Source organism: Diorhabda carinulata, chromosome 7 (genome assembly GCF_026250575.1).
Source record: "Diorhabda carinulata isolate Delta chromosome 7, icDioCari1.1, whole genome shotgun sequence".
Taxonomy (NCBI): Eukaryota; Metazoa; Arthropoda; class Insecta; order Coleoptera; family Chrysomelidae; genus Diorhabda; species Diorhabda carinulata.
The window spans coordinates 19144794-19169394 of NC_079466.1; the positions used below are offsets into that span (position 1 = coordinate 19144794).

Genomic DNA, 24601 nt, shown 5'->3' on the forward strand with positions numbered 1-24601 from the left:
ATTTTCCTAAAATATTGCTCAAAATTTCGAAAGATTACTTCAACAAGATGCTTTTACGATAAGAAAGTCATGTACGTATTACAATTAAAAAATGTGAAATAGTTCATGAAATATTGGAGGAAAAACGTTTTTCATTTAGCCCTTTCTAAGGGGTGGAACTTTTTTGTGAGCAATTTTGTATCGATGTTGTCCGTTTCTATTTAAGCAATTTCTTGTAAGGTTAATTCCGAATGTGCATTGGTACTCATAATCGATGAGCAATTTGAATGATTAGTTACTCTATGCTTTCTTTAGTACTAAATCGTATTCCAACGCCACTCCACGCCATGCGACGTCAGCTCACGTGGTACATGGATGTGTACACATTTGTAACACGTCTATAAGTTTAAAAAGAAAAATTTTCAGTAGCTTTGAGTACGTTATGGAGAGTACCAGTAGTTCGTATAGTGACCTAGGAAGAATGTGCTGCTTCTGTTGTTTTGGACAGTAAGAGAAAAAAAGGATTTTGGGTCCATAAAATCAACAAAAATCGTGAGAACATGGTCAATTAATATAAACCCGATTCCATAATCTGGCATTCAAAGGCAAGAGAGAGACATTCACACGTCAGTTACATTTGAGAATTTTGAATCGTCCCACGTGGGATGGCGTGGCGTGGCGTAGGGTGGCGTGTGGAGGGTTGAGTGTGTACAACAATTTAATTAAATGGAGAAACATATGCACACATATTCGACACGTGGAATCGAAATTGTGAACAGACATCATAGTACCAGCTATGTTTTTATCGTATGTGTGACAATATTGGATTTGAAAACCTTTGACTGAATCTTTAGAGAGAGAGAGAGAAATTTCATATATAGAGTTTGTTTTTCTGAATTAATTAACTTTTATCAATTCACAAATACTCCAAAAAATCCAATAATAATATTTATTTCCAATTTTAATACACATTTCAGAAAAAATACGAATATTGTAATTTTAAACATATTTCATTCTATTTTCTGCTATTCCGGGAAAAACATATTTTTCAACGGTAAACACATTTTACTTTTGTAATATAAATACAACTGTTTACTTTGAAATAATATTAAAAAAAAAGTTTTGTGATTTATTTCACACATATAACGAATCTACTTTTTCATTCGCAATTTCTTTGAGTAGAACACACAATATCTTGTATAAGTTTTTTTTTTTTTGGTTTCACATCATTATATTCAATTCTCAATTATCATATTTGAGTGTGAAAAATTATAGCGGCATAAAATACAACCCCCATCAAATTATCTTTAATGTGCACAGTTTGGCCTGTTTAACAAGACGTAGGCTAGCATAAGAAAAAAGTTCTTTATTTGAATTTTATCATTAAATATAAATGCCTTAGAGGGAGATATAACGATTATAGCGGTCATACAAGATTTCTTTATCATTCTTATAGAAGGATTTGTCTTTGACTACAACTTAGGCTTCCGATGAAAATTTTTAGTCCAGCGGATATCATATTGAGGTCTGAAAACAGAAAAATAGTCGCTGGGGGCTATATCTGGAGAATGCGGTGGATGCAGAAGCAATTCGGAGTTCAATTCAAGCAATTTTGCCATTCTAATAGACCCATAGCTGTTTAATGTCATAGTATGCGAATCCCAAATTACTGATATAATATCCGATTTTGGGCTTATTACGATTGTGGTTTTTGGTCAATTATGAGCTCGTGAGGCACAGACTTTGAACTTTTACGGTTATCCGAAGTATTATTTTGTAGGCTTTTCTGATGTTTCATCGGCGACGGCCTTTGCAGGCGTCCATTACGTGCATTGTCCTCAGTGCTCATTTTGCCCAGTTTAAACTTAGCGAAGCACTTGATTTTCCTGTTGAATCAAAACGGGACATTCTTTTTTATCCTTTTTTTTAAACTAAGCTGCTTCACTCATAATATTACTCACAAATTAATAGTACGACAACTGTCACATTTATACACAAATCTTCTGAGAATTAGGTCTAACTAAAAATTATAGGGATTTATTGCTATTAGAGCTATTTACGTGTTAGCCTACGAACTTTTCAACCTACCTAGCAGCAACTGGATCATACAAGTTAATAAAGAACTAAAATTTTGATCAAAAACTAACTGATAAGATTTGAATGAATATTGTTACAAGCTGTGAGTGAGGGTATAAAAGATGGGTCGCTGGTAGTTTCAAAAATATAGTTTCTCTATTTCTATTTATCACTTCAGAACCGTGTACAATGAGCAAGCGGTTCTACAATAATGTAAGACGTTTTGAAAAGAAATTTTAAAGTAGTTGTATCGCACTTGAAAAGTTTCTCACACGTTTTGCAATATACGAGATGCGCGAGGCAAGTGATGAGACTAATTTGTAATTTTTTATCTGTTTTTTTCAAACAACACTGTCATTGTATTCAAAATAGTCGTGAGTAGTTATATTGTCCAATGTTTTTATCTCTTTATGAAGTTGACGGTCACTCTAATCGAGTTTTATCTTCAATGAACTCACAGCCTTCCAAACATTATTTTTTCCAACAAAAAGTTTTACTCTAGATAAGCAGTTTTCTCCGTTTACAATTGTTACATTCGAATACAAAATTTGATGGCACAACGTCGCCCTAAATAAAAATTCTTCATTTTTGTAACATAAAACAAAAAGTTTACTTATGTCACTGCCAAAAATGTTGTCTTAGTTGTACAATCTGAAATTAGGACTGAAGAATCTGAAGGAATAAATCAACCGAATAAAAGCCGGTGAACACATAGTTGCCAACCCACCTGCAGCCAGTTTCATTACTTTTTTCAGGCACAGCACAGCGTATTTCATAATCGAATGTGCACGCCTATGTTTTATCGACCAAAAAAATGTAATTTGTTTGTGAGTTTTATAGTTCAATTTTCTCACTTATAATTGATAGTGATAACAATGGGGAAAAACAAAACATGTGTCTTGATAACCGATTTGAATAAATAAAACATTCCAGATTTCTTTTCGTATTATTGTTATGCTGAGTCTATTTGTTTTGAAGAAAGTCAGATTCAGACGACTACGCAAAAACTGGGATGCTCTGTAAAAAAATGAAACACTTGTGAATTATAATCAAAACCATTCATACAAGTTGTTGTTGACCTTCTAAAGAAGTGGAACAAGTTGTATACAGTTGAAACTATTTATAAAACGATTTTATTTAGCTTTCTCCGATTATTGTTAAATTTATGTAGCTTTCCCTGTATTTGTTCACTTTTTGTGTAATAGGAATCTTCCTTTTTGTTGTCAGATCGATTTAAAATTCGGTACAAACCTTTGATTGATGGTTACCTAATAAGTTCAAATACCCGAATGAAATCACGTGTCGTCTATTGATAAAACGACTGTATAAAGTATAATCGTTTTGATGTTCCAGTTCCTCTCATAATGTTTCCATTTGAAGTATCGTTGAATGTATATTGCTTTGGTTAAAGTTCTAGTAGTGAAATAGATCAAAAGTAATTTTAGAAACAGTTCACGCAACTTCGTAAACATCAAAATTATGAATTTCTTGCTGAAATGTCGAATGGATTAATTTCCTTATAAAGGTCAGCCGCTCTTTATAAGGAAATACTATTTTTTTTTTCAAATTTGGTCTAGTCTAAAATACATTGAAGTATTTGCAAAAATGCTAATAAATTTGAAATTAGAGCTTTCTGCTTAATTGGGTATCTCCAAAATATATTCGACAATTATGATCAAAATGGAACGTCCCTTTCCTTGTTTTCAAAAACAGCACAATCGTGAGAACAATTAATAACGTATGAAGGCACTACCCACTATGCAATGTTCAGGAAAGATGTGCCTTGGTAGCTGATTTCACAGGCCTTCTTTAAAGGAAGGAGACCCGATAAATTGACGTTCTGGGCATATGCAGGCGATCTCGCTGTTCTGCCTGTGGAGTATGTCCTGCAAATACTCCTCTAGGCGGTATTATGTTGGACAGCTCGGTAGAGCATTTGCCGTGGTTGTATCGCTAAAACGGAATCAGGTCGACTATTTTTTTTCTATGCTCTAAGTATAAAGTCTTCTGTATTCAGTCGAACATCTTCAAGGTATGATTGGGAGCCCAGGTCCAAATGTATGAGCAATACTCCATAGATGGGCGAATCTTAAACACACGACAATCGAGTTTGCGGAGCTGGTGATCTTTTAATTCCTAACAGGACCGAATCTTGAGCCTATTTTGTAAAAACATCTTTTTAATTCCAACTATGGATTGTAACTGACTTAAGTAGATGGACAGGAGCTGCAACCAAAAGTATTGGAATATGCAAAAAGAAAAACAACGAATTATTACTCTTTGGAGCCCTTGGAAAATACAGAAGTTTTTTTTCATTAATTAATTTCCATTAATCTATATGTTTAACGAAAATTGGTGTATGATTTTCTAATCGTACGAGCATCTTTGTTACTTCCGAAAACCCCTTTTCCAAAATTACAAGTTAATTATTATTGTGACTCTATTGGTTGAATAAATCATTTTTGGACTGCTCTTGGACAGCCCTGTCGGGTTTGAGTACACCAACAAATAAGTAGAGTCTTGAATGAGTCCACAGTTACAAAGTATGTCATCCGCGGCGTTACAACCTCTTGCAGAAGCTCCAGTTCTCAAACTATTAGTTCTTCTTTTGGCAATAGCTGTTAAAATAAGCTGATAAGCTTTCCAGTTAGACTTGCGCACATATTTGGGCAAAGAATTTTTACAGTATTTTTCAAGTAGCAAAAATGGCTTTAATACTGTCATGTTCGATTTGGTTATTCCGTTTTAATTTATAAACACGGTGTATCAATTTGTGAATGATTTATGTGTACAAAACTGAATGTATTTAAATAATTTTAAAATAATCTTTTTGTGTGGCTTTATCTTATCGAAACAGGATATTTGCAATATAATCATTTATAACTTTTCATAGTAGTAGTATGTAAACATATTCGCAGTAATAAATGTATTCTTAAATCAAATCTATATATGTCTTATAATAACGTTTGTGGTGAGCTACGACGTACTTTAAACAACCTCCAACTACCTATTATTAGTTTAGAATTTATATAAATACGTCGTCACGGCTACACAATGTCTGTTGATACTACCGGCCCTGGAAACTCGATTCTTGAATATTTTATTTGATGAAACGAATAATATTAGAAGAAAAAAATTACGTTGAAACAACGTGGTGTAATTCATAATTCAAGGGTGACCTTAAATGAAAAATTTATTGATGAGTATTTGGTTAACAATGGAATTTTTTCCAATCTTCCATACTACCTTTCAAATCTTTTATGAATATGAAAAATAATTACAAATTCCTTTTTCATTAGTGTTAAAATCTGTATGTTATCAATGAATGAATCTCTGGATAGACGTGTAGATGTCAACACTTATCAAATTTCCATATTTTTTCCTCGAAGGACTGCAAAATACATACTGATTTCCTCCAATAGTATGTGTTTTAGATTTTTATGAACAATGAAACAAAATATTCTATCTACTCATTAACAGTGTTTTTTTAACCGTTAAGATAAAGGTTGGGCTTAAAAAGTATTAATAACAATAAACAATTTATTGTTATATCGCATGTTATACCTAGAGGCTGGGCTTGACTACAAAAAAAAACACCAGATATAATGGAACAATAGGAATTTAAAATGTATTCATAGAAAACTTTAAAGTGGATCGTACTACGGTAGACTGACTTTGTTGTCAGCTTCTGCTACGTTTCTGATGTCATCTGTCAAATACGTACATACATAACCTATATATTAGTTTTAATACTAATAAAATTAATCACGTGGACACGATAGTATCTCGTGCCACATGTCCTGCAGTTTAGCAAAAAACAGAAAATTTGGCACGCTATATACAGGATGTATTAATCTTTATTATATCGAATTTGGAATTGTTTATATTTTTTTAAGGTTTTTATTAACTTGTACACAGTCATTTGAAAAGTATGGATACGTGTATATGAAAATCTTTGGCGCTTTAGCATGCCGCGTTAATGAGCTACTTACCAAAAAAATTGAATATAAAGAAGATTACAACGGAGCTCTTAAAGTCAATATACCTCTCAGTAAAACAAAGACATGTAAGTCTACGAATTTTACGAAGTTGGTAGGAAATATAATTCACTGCGACTATCTTATGCTACATCAAACTATCTATTTTTAACACGCTTATATTAGCTTCACCTGTATGTAGGCTTGTGAGTTTGTTTGTTTGTAAATCTGTCTTGTGGCTTACTACTGTTAGTATATCCCATCACTTTAATTGAGTTCGTTAACCGAGCGGGCTAATGCCTCAACCTCTGGATTCATCGGTCATGGGTTCAAATCCTGTTCACGCTGTAAAAAAAATATTTTTGGTAAACTTTTTTTTAAATTTTTTTTTTTCACATCAAAACAAATTTTAGAATTGTCTGCCCTCTGTTGGAGATTTACTATTTCACCTGCATCAGTATTTATTTATTTAACACCTAAATCTTTTAAGTTTGACGTGCTTTAAACGCGTGTTTTGTTTTTTTTTTGTTAAAAAATAAGTTTGCTGCTATGGGCAAACAAATTGGTGTGTCTAAAACTGAAAGATTCTGAACTTTATATGGGTCATTCATTTTGTCGATCATTGGCAACAATTTGTATGACCGGGGATGGTGTCATTGCAGCTATAGAAAATGTAGGCGGTTGGAAATCAACCACAGTGCAGTGCAGTTGCCTAAGGTTGCTAGATAACAGAAATAACATGTTACAACGATTAAGAAAGATTGTGACAAAAGAGCTTAGTGATAAATAGCTCGTAAATCGTAAAGGTACGATACATGAATAAAAATTTATTTTTCTTCGAGCGTGTAATAATATCTATTTTATTTTCACGACACAGATCGTAGAAATAACCTATTCTTTTACTGTTAAAATAATAACGCTCATTATTGTACTGGTAACAAAATAACAACGTCTTATTATGGGCGTTGTAACTAAGTAGGCAGGAACTGTCATTTAATTTGATGTTTGTCAGTTTTGAAAAGTGTATTGTAAAAATGTCTCGAGAAGAAGAATTTCAACGTACACCTCCGCTTGAAAAAAAAAATAGTATATGTCACTTGGAGCAGAAGACCCGTTATATGTTTCGCCCAGTTTGTACAGCCTCGCCAGTGCAAGAATCTGGGCTCAATTATAATGATAATGATGTAATATTTCAAACTTTAAGTAACAAATGTCAAATAAAATGTTTTACGAACAATAGAAAAATGTGTATAATATTTTAATTTATATTGCTACGTATTTTAATTAGCATGTGCTTATATTTATTCATTGAAAGAGACTGCTTGGAAAGTACATGAGACTTCATTCTGAGCCATTCTGAATTCTAATGTCATGCAAATGATTAAAGGCATTTGAATGTTTTCGCACTTATGTAATGTTAACTGTTCTGTTAGTTAAATGAAATGTTTTATTTCACTCGATTATTATCCATATTTTACGTAAATCTGTATTTCATCATTTGAATCGTAATAGTGCCTATATTCATAGACCAACGCTGACTATATCAATGGTATTGAAAACTTCTAGTAATTTATTTGCAGCTCCAGTGTTATCTAAAGTCTAAAATAGCTAATAAGCTTTTTTGATACCAAATGTTCTTTTTTCCAATCGTAACTTCGATTATAGGTGGTAACTTCATCAATTTTGTCAATCTATTTTTATTAAGTGGTGCTTTTTTAGCTTCTCTCCATATAATGCCTGTTTTCTCAGGTATAGTACCAATAACTTAATCCCAGGTCTTCCTCTTTTTTATGTTGTTCTATCTTTGCGTTCCGTTCTCTCTCTACTGGTTTTGACTATTTATTCAATCATCCTTTTATGTAATATCTCTCACAAGCCTAAGATATTGCCATAAATCAATATTGGTCTAATAATCTCTGCGTTTTTATTGTCTGTATTTGCTATTTTTGTTCTAAGATATTTAAATGTACTAGCCGCTTTAATCCTCGGTCTTTTAATTTCCATATTTATTGTTTGTTATTTGAGTGCAAAACTGCATTTTTTGCAATGATTCACATACCGAATTGCTAAAGGATGATGTTCCAGATCTCGAAGATTTTTGAGATTTTCTGCAACAAGGACCACTTAATCAGCATATGTTCCCACAGATATTTTCACTGCTTGTAGGTTCTTACATCAACGCATACATCTAGTTTTTCCGATCTTTAAATATATTGAAAAGCAATGGACTCATGTTATACTGATATTAGGTTTGTAACCTTAAATCCCCGGAAGGAGAATCTTCCTCAGGAAGTGGTATTCGGCCTCAGTTAAAGTATATAAAAACTGGTACTGAGATGGGGTAAACAATTTATATTAAATTGGACGCGCACAACGAACAAAAGCATTTATAAATCAAAAACAATTCAGACTTGTCCATATATTAAAGATAAAGCTGGGACTTATCTATGGAAATCCGGGATGGTTGCAGCTCTCAACTGGATTCTCAGATGTAAGAGTTGAGGTTAAGTTTGTAGTCTGGTGGTTGTATCCTTGTTGTGGGAACTACCAACTTTGCAACTGTAGAACTGCGGGAAAAATATAATGAAGAAGGAAACGGGAACACAGATGGAAATTACTGAAAAAAGAACAAATAGAAAGAACAGATTTGAACACATATATAACCAAATAGGAATCTGTTTTATTCTATTCGTTTTGTTCCCTAAATAAATAGAAAATACGAATTCATATGAAAATTATCTCTCAAAATTTGCTTAAAACAAAAGGACATCCAGAGCACAATAAAAAAAGTAAAGAAAAACTTATCAGCGAATATATAGAATAAAATCACCACGAATTTATTAAAATTTACTTTTGCTTGAAGTGTTGATAGGTGGAGGAAGAATTCGAATCAATTTCGAGGTTTTATTGAATTTTTGAATGAAGTGGGAGGTCGATAACAAATTAATTTCTTCAAAAACTCGATAGTTAGTTAGTTAGTTAGAATAAATAAATCTAAAGTGACTATTCTGTCACAATACATGAACATAAGAATATTCAAAATGTAACAAGCCGAATGGTATGTTACAGGTTTTTATTAATTACATTTTATTTATATGGTATGATGATTGCGTTTCGTTAGTTAACATTTGATTTTCTTCTTACCAAAGTTTCTCATATTTCTGCCCTCGATATGTTTGTCAAAAGCTTTCACCATTCAAACAATGTATTTGAATCTCTGCAAACTGCTCTCCCTTTTGTAAATATACGTTCACTCACTCACTTTTAACATTTCAGGTGTTATTCTGTCGCATCCAGCAGCTTTTTCATTTTGTGATCACTTCTGAAACTCCTTCTTTCGATATCCTTACTTTGCTTTCATCGTGGTACTCTTTATCACTTATTTTATTAATTTCGGTATTGTATTCTTTCTTGTCTTCTGCTTCAATTACTATTTGTTTAAAACACATTTCTCCGTATTTTTTACCATTTTTTTAATTTAATTTCTCTATAAAACGAATTCTGGTTTCCTTGTCTCTCTCAAATTTGATTCTATAATATATATTATAAAAAAAGAGTCGCATCATCTATTTACTTATAGATCAATGACTTCAAAGAATACCGTAATTATTATATTATATAAACGACGTCAACTATAGCATTGATGTGAAAATCGTCAGTTTAGTTGCACTAGATACTATGCAATACAAAATGTTTGTAACGTTTTTTCTCTTCTTAAAAATAAATGTGACGAGTTTTTTTGTATGCTAAAAGTATGGAAATTCAGCAACATTTATTGATTTCAGCTATTTTGTTTTTCAGCTGGATACTATCAGCCGGCAGGTCCATTGATAACTGTTCCACCTCCACACGGACATAGCCAACCACCACATCCGCCTCTGCCACCTCTTACTAAAACTATTCCTCCTCCCCCGGAAACTTCTCCATCATCGTCCACAACTCCTTCTGTTATACCCCACGACGGACCTCCACCGCCACCAAGTTCTGCTGGAGATTCATCCGATAGTGAGGTAAGTGTAAATATTAGCAGCGTAGTGTGAATCTCGTTATAACTATATTTAATTTTATTGGAGATTAGTTTGGGTGCAGTCTTGACATCGATAAACTCTCCTTAATAAAATCAAAGCGTTTCCAAATGAAAAAGCTATCGACATCATTTTTTTTATAATTCTTATGCAAATAAATAAAAACTGTTTATAATCTAACTGCAAACGACGCAATTACTTAAACAATATGTCTCTTTTGCCTTATACAAAAAGATTAACGAAGCCACACAGACCGGCCAATAACAATAAACAATATCATGTTTGTTTCCTGTTATTTTCAACTTTTTTTATTCTCATATGACTATCGCAGCGCAGTACGAGCAGCGATTTTAACTTGAGCAGCATCTGACGGCAAGCGAACCAACAAGCAGGGAAAATAATGAATTTTTATCAATGTGACGAAAATAGAAAAAAATATAACAACGCATCCCAGTAAAATGATGATGTTTCTTTACTTATTTACAATTTACAAGCTTTTATTCAGTTTCTCCTGACCAGTTGTTTGTAATCAAATTTTGCAAGTTAAATTTGATCCACTTCCCAGTTTCCGATTGAGCTGAAATTTTGCGTATATATATAAATCGGATGACAATGCAATATTATTATGACATAAAGCTGAGCTGATGATGGAGCTGGAGGGTCGCCATAGGAACTCTGTAATTAAATGACGCAACCCCATCCAGTTTGAGCTCGTTTGATTCGTCTTGACGAATACCTTGGTTGAAGTGAATAAGTAACTCCAATAAATTTGGGAAAAAATGTTATGAATGTGGATTATGTATGATTGATTAGATGGATGATCCAATGCCAAGGCGAGCACGTGCGAAGGGCTGAATGGTATGAGGGTGTATAAAGATTTCATATCGCTAACGTTGCGCCTCAGGCTACCAGGGCGAACTCTGTTGTACTCAAACCCTTATCCCTCTACAATGAACTTCTGGGGAGATGGACCGTTTTTGTCCTATACTCAAGGGAATAACGTGAACAAACAAGAAACTATTACACAAAGAAAACGAGATTTGAAGAAGGCGAAATTAAAGCGACAGGAGAAGATTGCTAATAAAAGATCTCGAAGTTTTTAATTGTTTGTTAATAAAGGTTGAAAATAAACCAACTCTTGATAAGAAATATAACACTTTATAAGTTCCTTGTAACCTTTAACGATAATTAAGCTTCTTCGTGTACGACAAAATAGTTCCATATCGTACATAATTATACATTTTTAACACTAAAACTTTACACCTTATTATAGTCCAAATGTTATGAATTGAAGCGTGTTACATTGTGAGAGCAAGAGGAAAAAGAAGGTGCTCAACGTTCTTAATTATACCATCAAAATATAACACGCTTGTATACATAATATATAATAAGATATAATAAAAATATTTAATATTTAATAATTAAGGTGTAAAGTTATAGTGTTGAAACTATAAATTATGTACGATATGGAATTATTTTGTCGCAGACGAAGAAGCTTGTTTTTAAAAAACGATTTTTTTTCTTTAATTTTATTTTTTCTGATCTCAGATCTTATGTCTTGTTATTTATTTACCACTGCCCATTTTAATGTGAATAGCAGCTTTCTAACCAATACACAAATTAGAAAGAGTTGTTGCTGCGAAGTAATTGATACCCAGTTAATTCACTAGATGCGTTACAAACATGTTGCTGCTTCGTGACGCGCTGCAAGCTGCATTTTAGTATTGCGCGCTGATCACTGCTGCCTATTTGATATCGACGCATCAACTTATCTTCAGCAAAATGTTAAACCTTAGAGACTAAGTGCTATGACGTTAAATTTGTCCAGGAGCAAACAGCCGACGATACTTAACATAAACACTTGTACCGGGTGGGCAACATATTACACCTTCTCTTACTTTTTTATGAGAAATTAAAAGTCTAAAACTAAATTAACATAAAAAAAAGAGAAAACCGCTTGTCGATATCGTTTTTCTGTCTCGGGATATCTTAAAAAATGTATAAACGGTCTTTAGGCTGGTTCGCCCAAACAGAAATGTAAAATTTATTTTGGATGGAGGGTTTTTACATTGGCCCACCTGCATTAATTTAAACTATTCTCATAATAAACTTATTATTGCCTATAGATAGCGTTATCTTAATGTAAAGTTAATTACTAACAATGAGACCAAATCATTAAATAAACCATTTAACATAATAATAACTTAGATAACTTATTACATAATTAGTGGCACTAGGTCGTTGGTCTGTAAATGTGTGGTGCAGGATTCTAGGTGGACAAATAATTGGGCCAGACAGTTACAGGAAAAAGATATTAAGACTTTTTAAGAAACAAATTGCCATTCCTCTTAGAAGAAATACCCTTACTCATTCGTGACATGTTCTTACAACATGATTGTTGTTAAGCACATTATATGGATTGATAGGACGTGGAAGATTATTTATTTGGTCACCATATTTCCAGACCTAGCTTACTTAGATTTTTATTTGTGATTGAAAAAATACGAAAGGCAATACAAAGTATTTCAATAGTAGAAATTGAAACTGCTGTCCTATCCACCCGTCAGCGACTGATTCATGTATAGAAAATTATGGACAACATTTTACCTGTGGTGCGTCCTTTTTGGAAAATTAATATATTCGTTATTTTTTCATTAATTACAGAAAAATACTTATCCATCACATCGATTTTTTCCCAGAAGTTTTGATATAATCCGTTCCTAAAATATTACCATCGGCCGTTCTTAGTTGCCCACCAGGTACAGACTTATGTACGTTTGATAACACTGGTCGACAAAAAAAATTTCTCTGTAGTAACATAAGAATGAATAGCATATTGTGATAAAATGGACAAATACTAAAATATGAAAAAAATAATATAACACATAAGGTTTTCAAGTTACATTTATAGAACCATATTCGTTGGTGAAATTTTTTAAACCGTATATATTGACAATATTTCTAGTTTACACCTAATAAACATGCCTCACATCTATTAAACACAAAAGCTTTGAAAAAAGTCATTTTAAATATCAATTAGCTCTACTTTTTCCTTTTATGAGGGGTTGATTATAATCAACTCAGCATATCAATTTTCTACCGTTAAAAGCTTTATTAATTGAACGCCATCTTCTGATAGATCTGATGAAAGCTATGGGACAAAATTATTGAATTAGTTCATTACCATTACCATTCGTCTTTGATAAGTGGGTATGGAAAATTTTGAATTTATCTAATAATTTAAATTTTAGTGCAAATATCCCGTTACATAATATTCTGTTGATACTGGCGGTTGAATGTTGCGAGTATACAATATTTCTGATTACTTCCACGTTTTCTGTGCTGCAACTATGAGTCCAAAGATTTCGTTACATACACACAAGTGAATCGAATAAAAGTGCCTTAAAAATGTATAAATTGCAAAGTGTAAGGGTGCAGACCATTCAAGAAATATGATGTGAGGTCTGATATTTAATAAAATATGAAATTCAACTGTGAGTTTACAATCTACTAGGGAGTTTTCTATGAGAAGAATTTTCGAAAAGTAGTATTATATGAACAACAAAATCATCGAATTTACGGCTTAGGGATACATTTTTTGTCAAATGAAATTATGAATGCATTGAAATAATCCTGGAAATGCCTTGAAACGTTACTTCCTTTTTACATTATATGTCAGTGAATAGACGACATTAATTATTGGTAACTGATTACGATTCATTTATATTTTCATTCTTAGACTTTATTACCTTTCAAATTGAGTACTGATAATTCATGTACACTACAATTAATTTCAAAATTGATAGAAAATATTTGAAAAATGACATTTAATCAAAAATATTTTTTGAGCGCCGATGATGTACGGGTATAAGAAATATTTTGTACAATAAATTTATTCTGTGCTTAGGCTGAAACTATTTTTACTTTTGGTTCAATTCAAATGTGTAAGAATAAATCCTGGTGCTTCGGTTCAAACACCAGAGAGTGGGAATCATACCATGCCATCTCAGATTAATGTATGTTTTACTCTAAAATTAATATATTTATTTCATAAATAAAAGATTTAAATTTAAAAAAATATAATAAATATAATTAAATAAACAAATTAACGATTGGTTGTCAATTTATTAATTTTTTTTGCACTCTTTCAGTGTTCTGAATCCGCTACGATTGTGAACGCAAATTTATTCAACAAACCGGTAGCTGTTCATCTGTAATATTGACAAATATTATAAACTTGGACGTGAAATTCAAAAATTATAAAATCTTTTACCTATCTATAGAACTGTGTCTTGAGTTTGAATAACTATATCCATAGTTAGCTAAAAATTAATAAGATATAAAAATTGGTAGTTGTAACTAACTCAGTTACGATTGACAATTTAATTTTTATATTTTATTTTAGATAATCATCTTGACAATTAATAATTTTAGCAATTTTTATTATTGCCGTTGTTTGTATCACCTTTTTATCACTTTTTTAACTTGGAAAACACGTTCACAGTTATTTGTTTTTTTACTTTTCATAAGAATCTTACTTATATCATACTATTGCCGAGCATTATTTTCTGCAATCACAAATTGTCGTTTTTGTCGCTCACCCTTCCCGTCTTTCAGAAGACTTTCTAACAATTTCCAAGGCTAAGGAAAATACCCATAGGAAACCGGTTCAAGTAATAATAATTTACAACTCACTCATAAATGTGTTTGAATAGTGTTAAGTATGACGAATCCAACGGTACCTTTCTTTATATGTGTTATCGATGCAAATCTAAGAAATTTGATTTCGACGTTCGCTTCTTCAACATGAGCCATAGTTAAATTATTTGATTACAAATTAAATCAGAGCTGCAGCGATATATGAGTATATATATTTATTTGGTAAGGAATTAATCTTTCTAATGGTGTCGAACAAAAAGTTCCAGTTATTAGCTAAAAATTGTTATAATTCAATGCATATCCAATAACTGAGCGCAAATTAGGAAAACGCCCATATTGTTTGTATCACTCGAGGAAAGCGTGCGAAATTTAACCACATTTTTTTACAATTACCTTTTGATTTTGGCTCATTTTTACACTCACAGATTAAATATATTTCATTGTAACAAATAACTATAATAACTGGCCGTTATTCATATACATACACGAGAGATATCTGCTTATACTATATAAGTGTATGTGTAGCAATAGTTGAAGCTTACAGTTTTATTATACTAGCGGTTTGCGAGCGGCTGCGGAACGATGCGGGCGCGCAACGAATGCGTCGCGAATACGCAGCGTGAACGTCGCGGGCGCGTGGCAGAAATGTAACGTTTTCGTCGCGTATTTTTAGCGCACATTCGTGTCTTGTTACGGATTGAAGTGAGGCGGGTTGGTGTTTCTACGAGACGTCCGCAACGACTTCGCTGTGCGTGATCGTTGCGCGCTCGCTCCGCTTTGAAGACGCTCGCAATCCGCTAGTATGATAAGACCCTGTTGCGAAAAAATCAAATCAATTTAGCAACTTTTATGCATTATTTTAGTTCATAGTTGATTAATTTATTATTTTTAAGCATAAATACCTACATTTCATAATTTCAATATGACTATTTTGGTAGACGCGCAAGCCTCCTTAATTGACGCGCATCTTACACAAAATCACAAGAAAACATAATCCAAAATTTATTATGAGGTTTGTAGACTAAAATTTGATTACGAAGTTAACGAATTTTGTAAAAACTGACATTTCTCATTTATTCCGAATTGTTTTTATTTTAAGTTGATTTGAAATCTATTCTAAGTGATGTATCCAAAAACTGAGTGGGAATTAACAGAAAATTGTTTTTAAATTTTTTAGATTTAGAAGAATAAGGGAAACGTCCATTTAACTATAATGATAAACTTAAAAAAGTTATACGCGATTAAGGATTAAAATTATTGTTGACAGCCGATACCTATCACTTGTACAAATATAAAAATGATACAATTTCGATTTATTCATAACATAGTTTCATTCGAAAGTGATATAATTGCGCTTTTCTTACCTTTATAATATTTTATATAACGCTTTGTTCTCAAAATACGCTTCTATTTATATTTCAGCGATAAGTTTCTCATGTAATTGATGATACTTTTTCCCTTGCAACATTCTTGGGTCTGAAAATAGCCATCAGTTGCTGTGGGTCAGATATAAAGAATAGCGAAAGAAGTTCGTAATTGAATTCACTGTATTTGACCATCGTTTTTATCACCTTGAAAATGTTTTTTCCAAATAATCGATTAACAATACCGTGTATAACCCAAAAAAAGTCATAAACTTGCCAGCCGATTCATTGCTTGCGGCACTCAGATGACTGTCGTTTAACTTTAGGTGTGTACTCACATATCGAAGCAACTTTTCTTTTTCTTCACCTTTCTCTATGAGGAAACGCGGCAACCATTTGGAAAAAGCTTTCTGTTCAAATGTGCTACCATATGATATCTTTCCTATCATTCTCAATTCCACTTCAGAACTTTTCTCATGTTTTGCGCCTCTTTTAGACGTCCTGATCATTTTAACATTATCGGTGCTTATAAGGCTAAGTTTAAACTCCACGCACCAGTCAATGCTACAATTTTTCTGGAAAAGAAGAAAATACGACAAGCGACGATATTGTTTCCGATTATAAATCAATATTTCATGAATATACCAATTTATTTTTTTTTTCTATCGCTTAAAATACCCAGATATTGTTCACTTTTAACAAAGAAATTATTGGAGGGAATAAACTCACAATTTTATAGCCTTCATTTTAAAAATGATACTTAAAGAGAAAAGTAAACAATGTAAATTTTTGACGACCTTAATCCGTTAGACCGCGGACTTACTGATAGAAAACATAACTTACAAAGTAGATACATTTTAAAATCAATTCTAGTCTTAAATAGATTAATTCTATTTACAGCACATTGAGATTCATTTAATCACAGTTAGGTTGTTGGGAGGATTCTCAATTTATTTTGAAACGGCAGAGACTGTGCTGGTGTATATTTTTAGAATCGATTGTGACAAGTTAGCAGACTTATTGAATTTAACTAATACCACATGAGATAACATTTTTAATAATAATAATAATAATTGAAACTATATTGGAATGAAAGTCATTGCAGGTTGATTTTATGAGAAAAATCTGTCTCGAGCCCGATTTTTTGCCGGTTATCACTCATAAAGAAGCAGCCTCTAGATCGTCTTTTACCATGCGTTATAAAAACGCCAAAGTTTGATTTCTAAGAGCGTAGAGTGAAGATCTATATCTGTACGAATTTAAGTTATAGTAAAGTCGAGTTTCAAGTTGACTTTTTCAATTTATATATGTATTGATTTGGAGTCTCTTCTGATTTGAATTAGTTTTTTTTCCATTTTTTCGGTCTCTATCAAAATATTACTCGATATTAACAATTTTCGTAATTATATCAAACAATAGATCATCTACATCATTATTATCAAAATAAGAATAATATCAAAATAGAAATCTGATTTAAGAAGAAAAATTAAATTTAACTAGTTTTTACATCACAAAAATATGTAGCAGCCAATTAAATTTTTTGTATTTGTATTAAAATTCACAAAATACAGCTATAAATTTTACTTGAATTATTCAGGTCTTTTTTATCATCTATACCTTTTTCGTTCTTATGAATGTGAACCATTTCTAAAAATTCTCTTTTTCGTGTATTAGATTCCGAATTTTTCAAACTGTAGTTTTATTTATTTTTTTTTGTATCAATGACCTTTCAGTCTATTTTCTAAATACTGAGATGTCTGCCCTATGTATACATCGTCACAATCATTACAAGGTATTTGATATACTTCTTTTTTTGGGCATTTCAGATTTTAGCTTAGTGAAATATTTGGTATTACGTCCTTTATTACTAATACTAATATCAAATTTCTGAAATAATTCCATAATTGTTGGGAAAATCCTTGTACATATGGTAAAAAAATGTTTTATATTTTGATGTTCACGGTCTTTTTTTTTATCTGCTTATCCTTCTGTTGTTGTTTATCATTTTTTCTGGATAATTATTTTTGAGATGTGAAAAATAACGAAAAATTATTTTTTAGATTAAAACGTACTATTTTGATTTTATTTTCATTTTGATATTCATGATGTAGGTGATCTATTGATTAATATAAATACGCAAATTTTCAGTGTCAAGTCATATTTTTATTGATAATGTGGCAATGAAATACCAAAGTGGACTAACTTTAATATATTTTCATCGTTAATATTAAATATTAAAGTTAGTTCACTGAAAAGTTACTCTCCATCAAATCACCCTCGCAATTCAGTAATTGTTAAGTATTGAGCATAAAGGGAAAAATAATTTGATTTGCTCCCATATCTATACCTCGAAAGGCAATTAGAGTTTTTTCAACAATTTTAGAAAAATTAGGTTTTGATATGCTTAACGACTACGACCTTTAAAATGTAGGGCGTCGGTTAGGTACATAATTATTGAAACCGAAAACTAAATGTATGCTATTATAGATTCACAAAGGGTTGGTTAGAAAAGTGGGGTACTAAAAACTATTAATTGATATATTGACATATTTTTAGTTCTAATAGGCAAAATAGTAATAAGAAAAATAAATAATATAATGAAACAATTTTATTATTATCTACGGTATTTATTAGATTACTATAATAGTTGAATTTCTAAAATGTCGTAATATGTTTCATACAGCTCTAATTCATTCATTTCATTATTTGCTAGCGCGTAACTTTATTTTAATGAGGATCAAGTCCAGATGGCATGGTGGCTGTCGCTGTATTAAAGTATGTGGAATAAGTGAAAAAAGGGATAAGGAATACCAAAAATGTGAAAAAATCATGTGTCATTAAAAAAGAATATAAATATGAACTTTGTTTCAATGCATAGGTTCTATGTTCTCTCCATTATCGTAAACGAAGTTTTCATACATCCATTTTAACAAGTGTTTCGAGTTTGAAAAGGATTTGAGGTGCTTAATCACCTCAAAATTCATATCAATATTGTATCGTGATCATTAGGTTGATTAATGACCACTATTATATGGCAAAGCACTTCAAAACAATGGACATCTTGCAAGATGCTGAATGTCCAAGATGCAAGAGGAGAAAGTTCCACTCCAATTCAATAGCGCGATTGAGGATTCACTGACAAACAAGCAAATAATGCAATATGAGAATAAACGTTTAAAGTTTGTAGTTCATTTTTATTATAGTCACTTAATGTTTAAATTGTTGATATAATTTAAAGAGGGTGACATAATAATTGAATTCTTTGGTATATTCTAAAAAGATAACTGAAACATCATTTATCTACATTTTCAAATGTTTACGGAATTACTAACAAAATTTTTATCGATAACCAAAAATAGATGTTTCAATGTACTGTTTACATTTTGTTCAAATTGCTTTAGCTTCTATTACACAAGCATTCAATGACAATACAAATGATTATTTTTCATTGACATTGACAATTTTCAAACAGTCGAAATAAATATTGACCGTTTTGCTAAGGTGACTGGTTACAGAATTCTATGAAGCATATCACAAATTATTTAGAAATAGATTGATCGAGTGAATTCTTATTTGCTTAGACCTTGAAAAAAATTAGTTTTGCGTCTACTTTTTACTTATACTTCTCCATTTTACCCAAATGATATATTTTATCTAAACTATCACATAATAAATTACTAAGAGAATATTAATAAGTATTTACAGTTGTTGTCCATCAAATAATATTGACAATTTGATGAAATAATATTCAATTAAATTATTGTCGCAGTTTAAGCATTTCGTAATTTTCTATTTTTAGTTTTGTTTGTTTGGATAATTATATATATGATTATTTTTATTTTTATTTATCCATATTAATGGTAATACTGCCAAAAAAATAATTATTAGCTTATTTTTTACACACTATATCTTTCCTAATAACCTATTAAATACAAATGCGAGGACCTCATAATTCTAGGTTTAATAGTTCTTTAGTTAAAAAGTGTATAATGAAGATTATTATTCATAAATCAACGAGTGAATATTAACTCATTGTACCCGAGTAGAATACTATACTTTATCCACGACTACTAAATATTTTGGTTAATATTTTTCCATTGGAAAATTTTTATACATTATTAGAATAATATATTGTTGTCAATTCAAACATAGCACATAGTTAACGAAAATTATAATAATCTTATAATATCAACACAAAAAAATATGTATTAGTTTCATAAATATTGGATATTTAATGTTGCAAGAGAATGGTATTTATTTATAGTTACTAATAATCCCTGTTGCCAAATCAAAATTAATATACAATATTATATACTTTCCATGACTTTTCCGCTAATAAATTCAATGAAGAAATTAATTTGTATATCCATTTTTAGTTGGGTTTTTAATATAATTTAACATAAAATATGAATATACTGAGAAATCGAAACACACAATAAAGTTGACAGGTTTGAGTCAAATTTATGTTGTTTTAAAATTTATAATTGTTTCGGAAACCTTGGTACGTTAAAAATCAGATTCACGACAATCAAATTCAATGTCTGGTCCCGAGTTTGGGTCTGGTCTAGGAAAATTTGCTTTTTAAATTTTTTTTCATGTTTTTCTATATATAATGACTGCCATCTTTAATGAGTATCATTAAGATCGAGCAAGCAGACGTATAATGTTGGGAGAGGACCTTCTTGCAATAAGGTACTTTTAAAATTTAACTATGTTCACCAAAAAAACTGTTCTATAAAGGATAATAAAAGTAGATTCCACTAAAAATCGTATCCGATCAAATATCGTACCTAATGATGGAAAATACTAGGCAAAGTTTTGTAGAAAATCCTCAAACATCAATTCCAAAAACTGTATGATAACATGATGCTAATATAGGATCCGTCTGTAACATTATTAAGAAGATTTAAGTTTCATCCTTATATCGCTAGTACAAGAATTATTTGAAAATGATCATAACCGCAAGATAGAATTTTGTGAAAACCTGATACAAGTAGATTCAAACCCTTATTATCTTATGGGACCACGTTCATCACCATATTACAAGTTACCAAATTTAGAACAGGCAGTTATTTGAAATTTAATGTTAAGACAGATATTATCGGCACTACTGTTTATTATACCTTATAATTGAGTGCAAAACAAAACGTGATAATCGGAATGGACTGAAACTAGAATATTGATAAAAGCTTGTCAAATAACAAATCAATAATTCCTTAATACCACGTTAACGTCTCAACCTACATACTTTTTATTGTCCTATGCTGATATAATGAATTATTGGACATCGAAATATTGGAAGTTAATATATTAATCAAATGAGAATAGAAGGTATGTGTTGAAATTGCAAAGTGTCTTACACAAAAGTGTGGCTTAGAAATAAATAGAAAATTTATATTTAAATACTTCATCTTTTGTTTAACGTGTCTCTTTATCCCGGAAATTCCATCATACGGCTGCTTAGTGGTAGTAGAAGCTTAACACTGATTCTTTGTCATAAATTTTCCTAAAACACTTTTAAGTATTGCATATTTGCTTCGCCGAGGATTATTTGTTGTACTATTGATTCGGAATCGAAAAGTAGACAACGTTGTAAGACTCCCTAATAATTTATAGATGTCTAGGTGTCTTTTAAAGTAAATGTGACAAAAATATTTATAGTTCTCATTTTAATAACGAAAAAATGTATCTAGAATGTTTGCGTTTTAATATCGATTTGAATTTTCTAGTGCTCTATTCGATTTTGCCATCGTAAGTTAATAGTATGTATTTTGGAAACTAATAGCGATTCTGGTAAGCTGCGATTACATACGTCAACTTAAGGATACAAAAATCTTCAATGTGCAAATTATTCCACAAATTATAGAGATGTCATGACAATCATTGACATATTTTTGGAATCTGGAGAACATTATAAACAAATTATATGTTTTGTATTCAACAGCTCCGTCTATGAAGTTCTAACCTTATATAGCTGTAAAGAATCTTATCACTTTCTGCAAGGTATTTTGATTGATAGGTACGAGAGAAAAAAGAAAAAATTGAGAATCGAGCTGTCATTGTGAATTCAAATGTGGGCTTCTCAGTCTGACCGACGACGAGCATTAGAGACGGCCAAAAACGGGTACAATCATCGATATCATCGAAAAAGTTCACCAAATGATACTGGACGAGTCGCATAAAGGTATAAAAGATATATAATAGTCTATTGCCATTTCAAAGAAAAATATTTGCCTAAAGAATTATGCATGCGTGAGCTATACGCGCGTTGGATGCCGTATTCGCTCACTTTGGACCAAAAGCCGATTTGAATTTTGTACATGTACTGGTATTACCCGAAAAGTGTTCACAAAAAGTTTTTCTTTGTAAAATAGGATTGGTACAAGAATTGAACGGATATAATTAGGGTGACAATTGCACAATAGACCCGATGCACTGAAAACCTGGCCAATTGTCACAATTGTCAAGTGCTAAGCAAAAATTAGCTGTCCATATTTGCTCCTTTTGAAAATAAAGTAGTTTTTATGTAACGGATATTTATATGCAGTTAATCAATTTTGCGGCTTTTCCTCTTAAACGTAAGAATCTGTTCACCATTTGGCAAGAACTGAAGGGTAAACATAATACGGAAAAATGTCAACATGTTCAGAATGTTGTCTGCAATCATTTAATATTTGCAGGGCACGTTGAAGCAACTTTAAAATTTGTAGAATGTAGCATTTATCAGCTGTGTTTCGCATTTTCGAAAAGGTAGAAAATCGCTAATAGAATGGAAATAAAATTTCTGGAGCAAATAGCTGCTTGGTTCATTAAACTGTTTTCATTACCTATTGCCCCTTTACCAGATGAGACCATCAACACATCGCATGAGACGGACCGAAATTATTCGTAGCGAGATATCTAAAAGAAGAAAAACCGAATCTGTTAGGGAAGAATTGGGCGCATCAGAGTTGGCTTACGCAGCTTGAATAAGTTTAACAATAGGAGGAAAATTGCATGCGTTGAAACTGAAGTAATGAATACTACGTCCACGAGTACCTTCAGGAAAAGAGAAGCTTCGAAGTATCGTGACAAAAATGTAAAAATGGTTTATACGTCAGATAAAGCATTGACACTCTTTGTTGATGCTGGCAAACTGACAAAAAGTCGCTACCAAATAATAAAAATAGAAACAAAAAACAAATTTATATCATCACGCGTGATTTCATTTGCAATTCTTCCTATAAGGCAAGTAACCGAATGCAGATCTTTTTAGTATATTAGTGGTGTCATCCGTTCCAGTTATTTCTATTTTAATGAAATAGCCACAGAAACGAAGGAAAGCATTATCGCCGGAAATTCTAGAACTTTTAGCGCCACCTGTAAATCAGTTAAGTTCTCCTCGGAAGAAGAGAGTTCAGGTGAATTCAAAACAAGTGATAGCAACGATATTTTATAATGTTTATTTAACAAAACACACAAAAATTGGAATAAATTATTGCTGTATCAATAATTGTACCAGCGCCTTAGAAATTGATTATTTCCGTTTGCTTTTCAAGGGCACACATTATGGAGCCGTTTATTTCCAGTAACATATGTTGAAAAATTACATCAATAGAATGATTACCTAAATTCTTAAAGCCGTCAACGACTTTTAAGTGTACTAAGAATTAATCAAGAAGATTGCATTCCGTTACACTGCTGAATAGATCCGTGAATTTTTCAATAATCACTTTCAAGTTGATTGATCGGAGTAAGAGGACCTATAGAGTAGCCAATTTAGTCAATCAGTTTAAAGATTTATTTTTCTTAAGTCGATCAGAATTGGAGGCATTTCCAACCTAAATCTCTAGAAGCTTTACGTCAGATATGTGATTAGAAGCTAATCATTTGATAATAGAACATTTTGAATAAACATAAAAAAAATTTATTGATTCTTGGTGATTTTATTTTTATAATCCAAAAATAAAGTTACTCCCACAAATTTTTATTTGATTGTAAAGAGCATTTAAAAATCTTGGAAGTTACGCTATAATACAGCAATGATAAAATGTATTCACCTTGAAGTTAAGGTTATCCGTGGATGCTTTTCGTTGGGTCACCGTGTATATCCGTTAGTATATATTTGAATCTAACATAAATGTAGTGGATAAAAGTCTGAGGGGAATAATGGTTGGAACAAATTTCCTGTGATAATTTACAAAGTTTTTTACAATTCTCGTTGTGTTATACCTTATTGCTTTAGTAATTATATATTCTAAACAGCTTTGCTTTAATATGGCATTTCGTTTCTGTCTAGAATACATAACTGCATCAACATAAAGCAAAGAGTAATATATAGTTGTCTATGAATCCATTATAGCGTATAGAGACATTTTTTTATCTATTCCTACCAAATCGAAATGTGAATTGGCCAATATAATTCCTTCAGCGTTTGTATTATATACGAGGATGTATTGTTATCTAATTAGCCTAGACCAGTTTCATGCATAAACAAAATATTGCACAGCAACGAACAATAACTTGTTAGAAGGAAAAATGA

General features: G+C 31.4%; 1 protein-coding gene across 2 annotated transcripts in view; it reads left to right on the forward strand.

The window, feature by feature from the left end:
* LOC130896350 (uncharacterized) overlaps positions 1 to 24601 on the forward strand; it is a 207387-nt gene that overhangs the window by 111637 nt on the left and 71149 nt on the right. For both annotated transcript variants that reach the window (XM_057804365.1, XM_057804366.1), the window contains exon 5: positions 9834 to 10042. In XM_057804365.1, coding sequence (XP_057660348.1) covers positions 9834 to 10042 — 209 coding nt within the window. The remainder of the gene's footprint in view (positions 1 to 9833; positions 10043 to 24601) is intronic.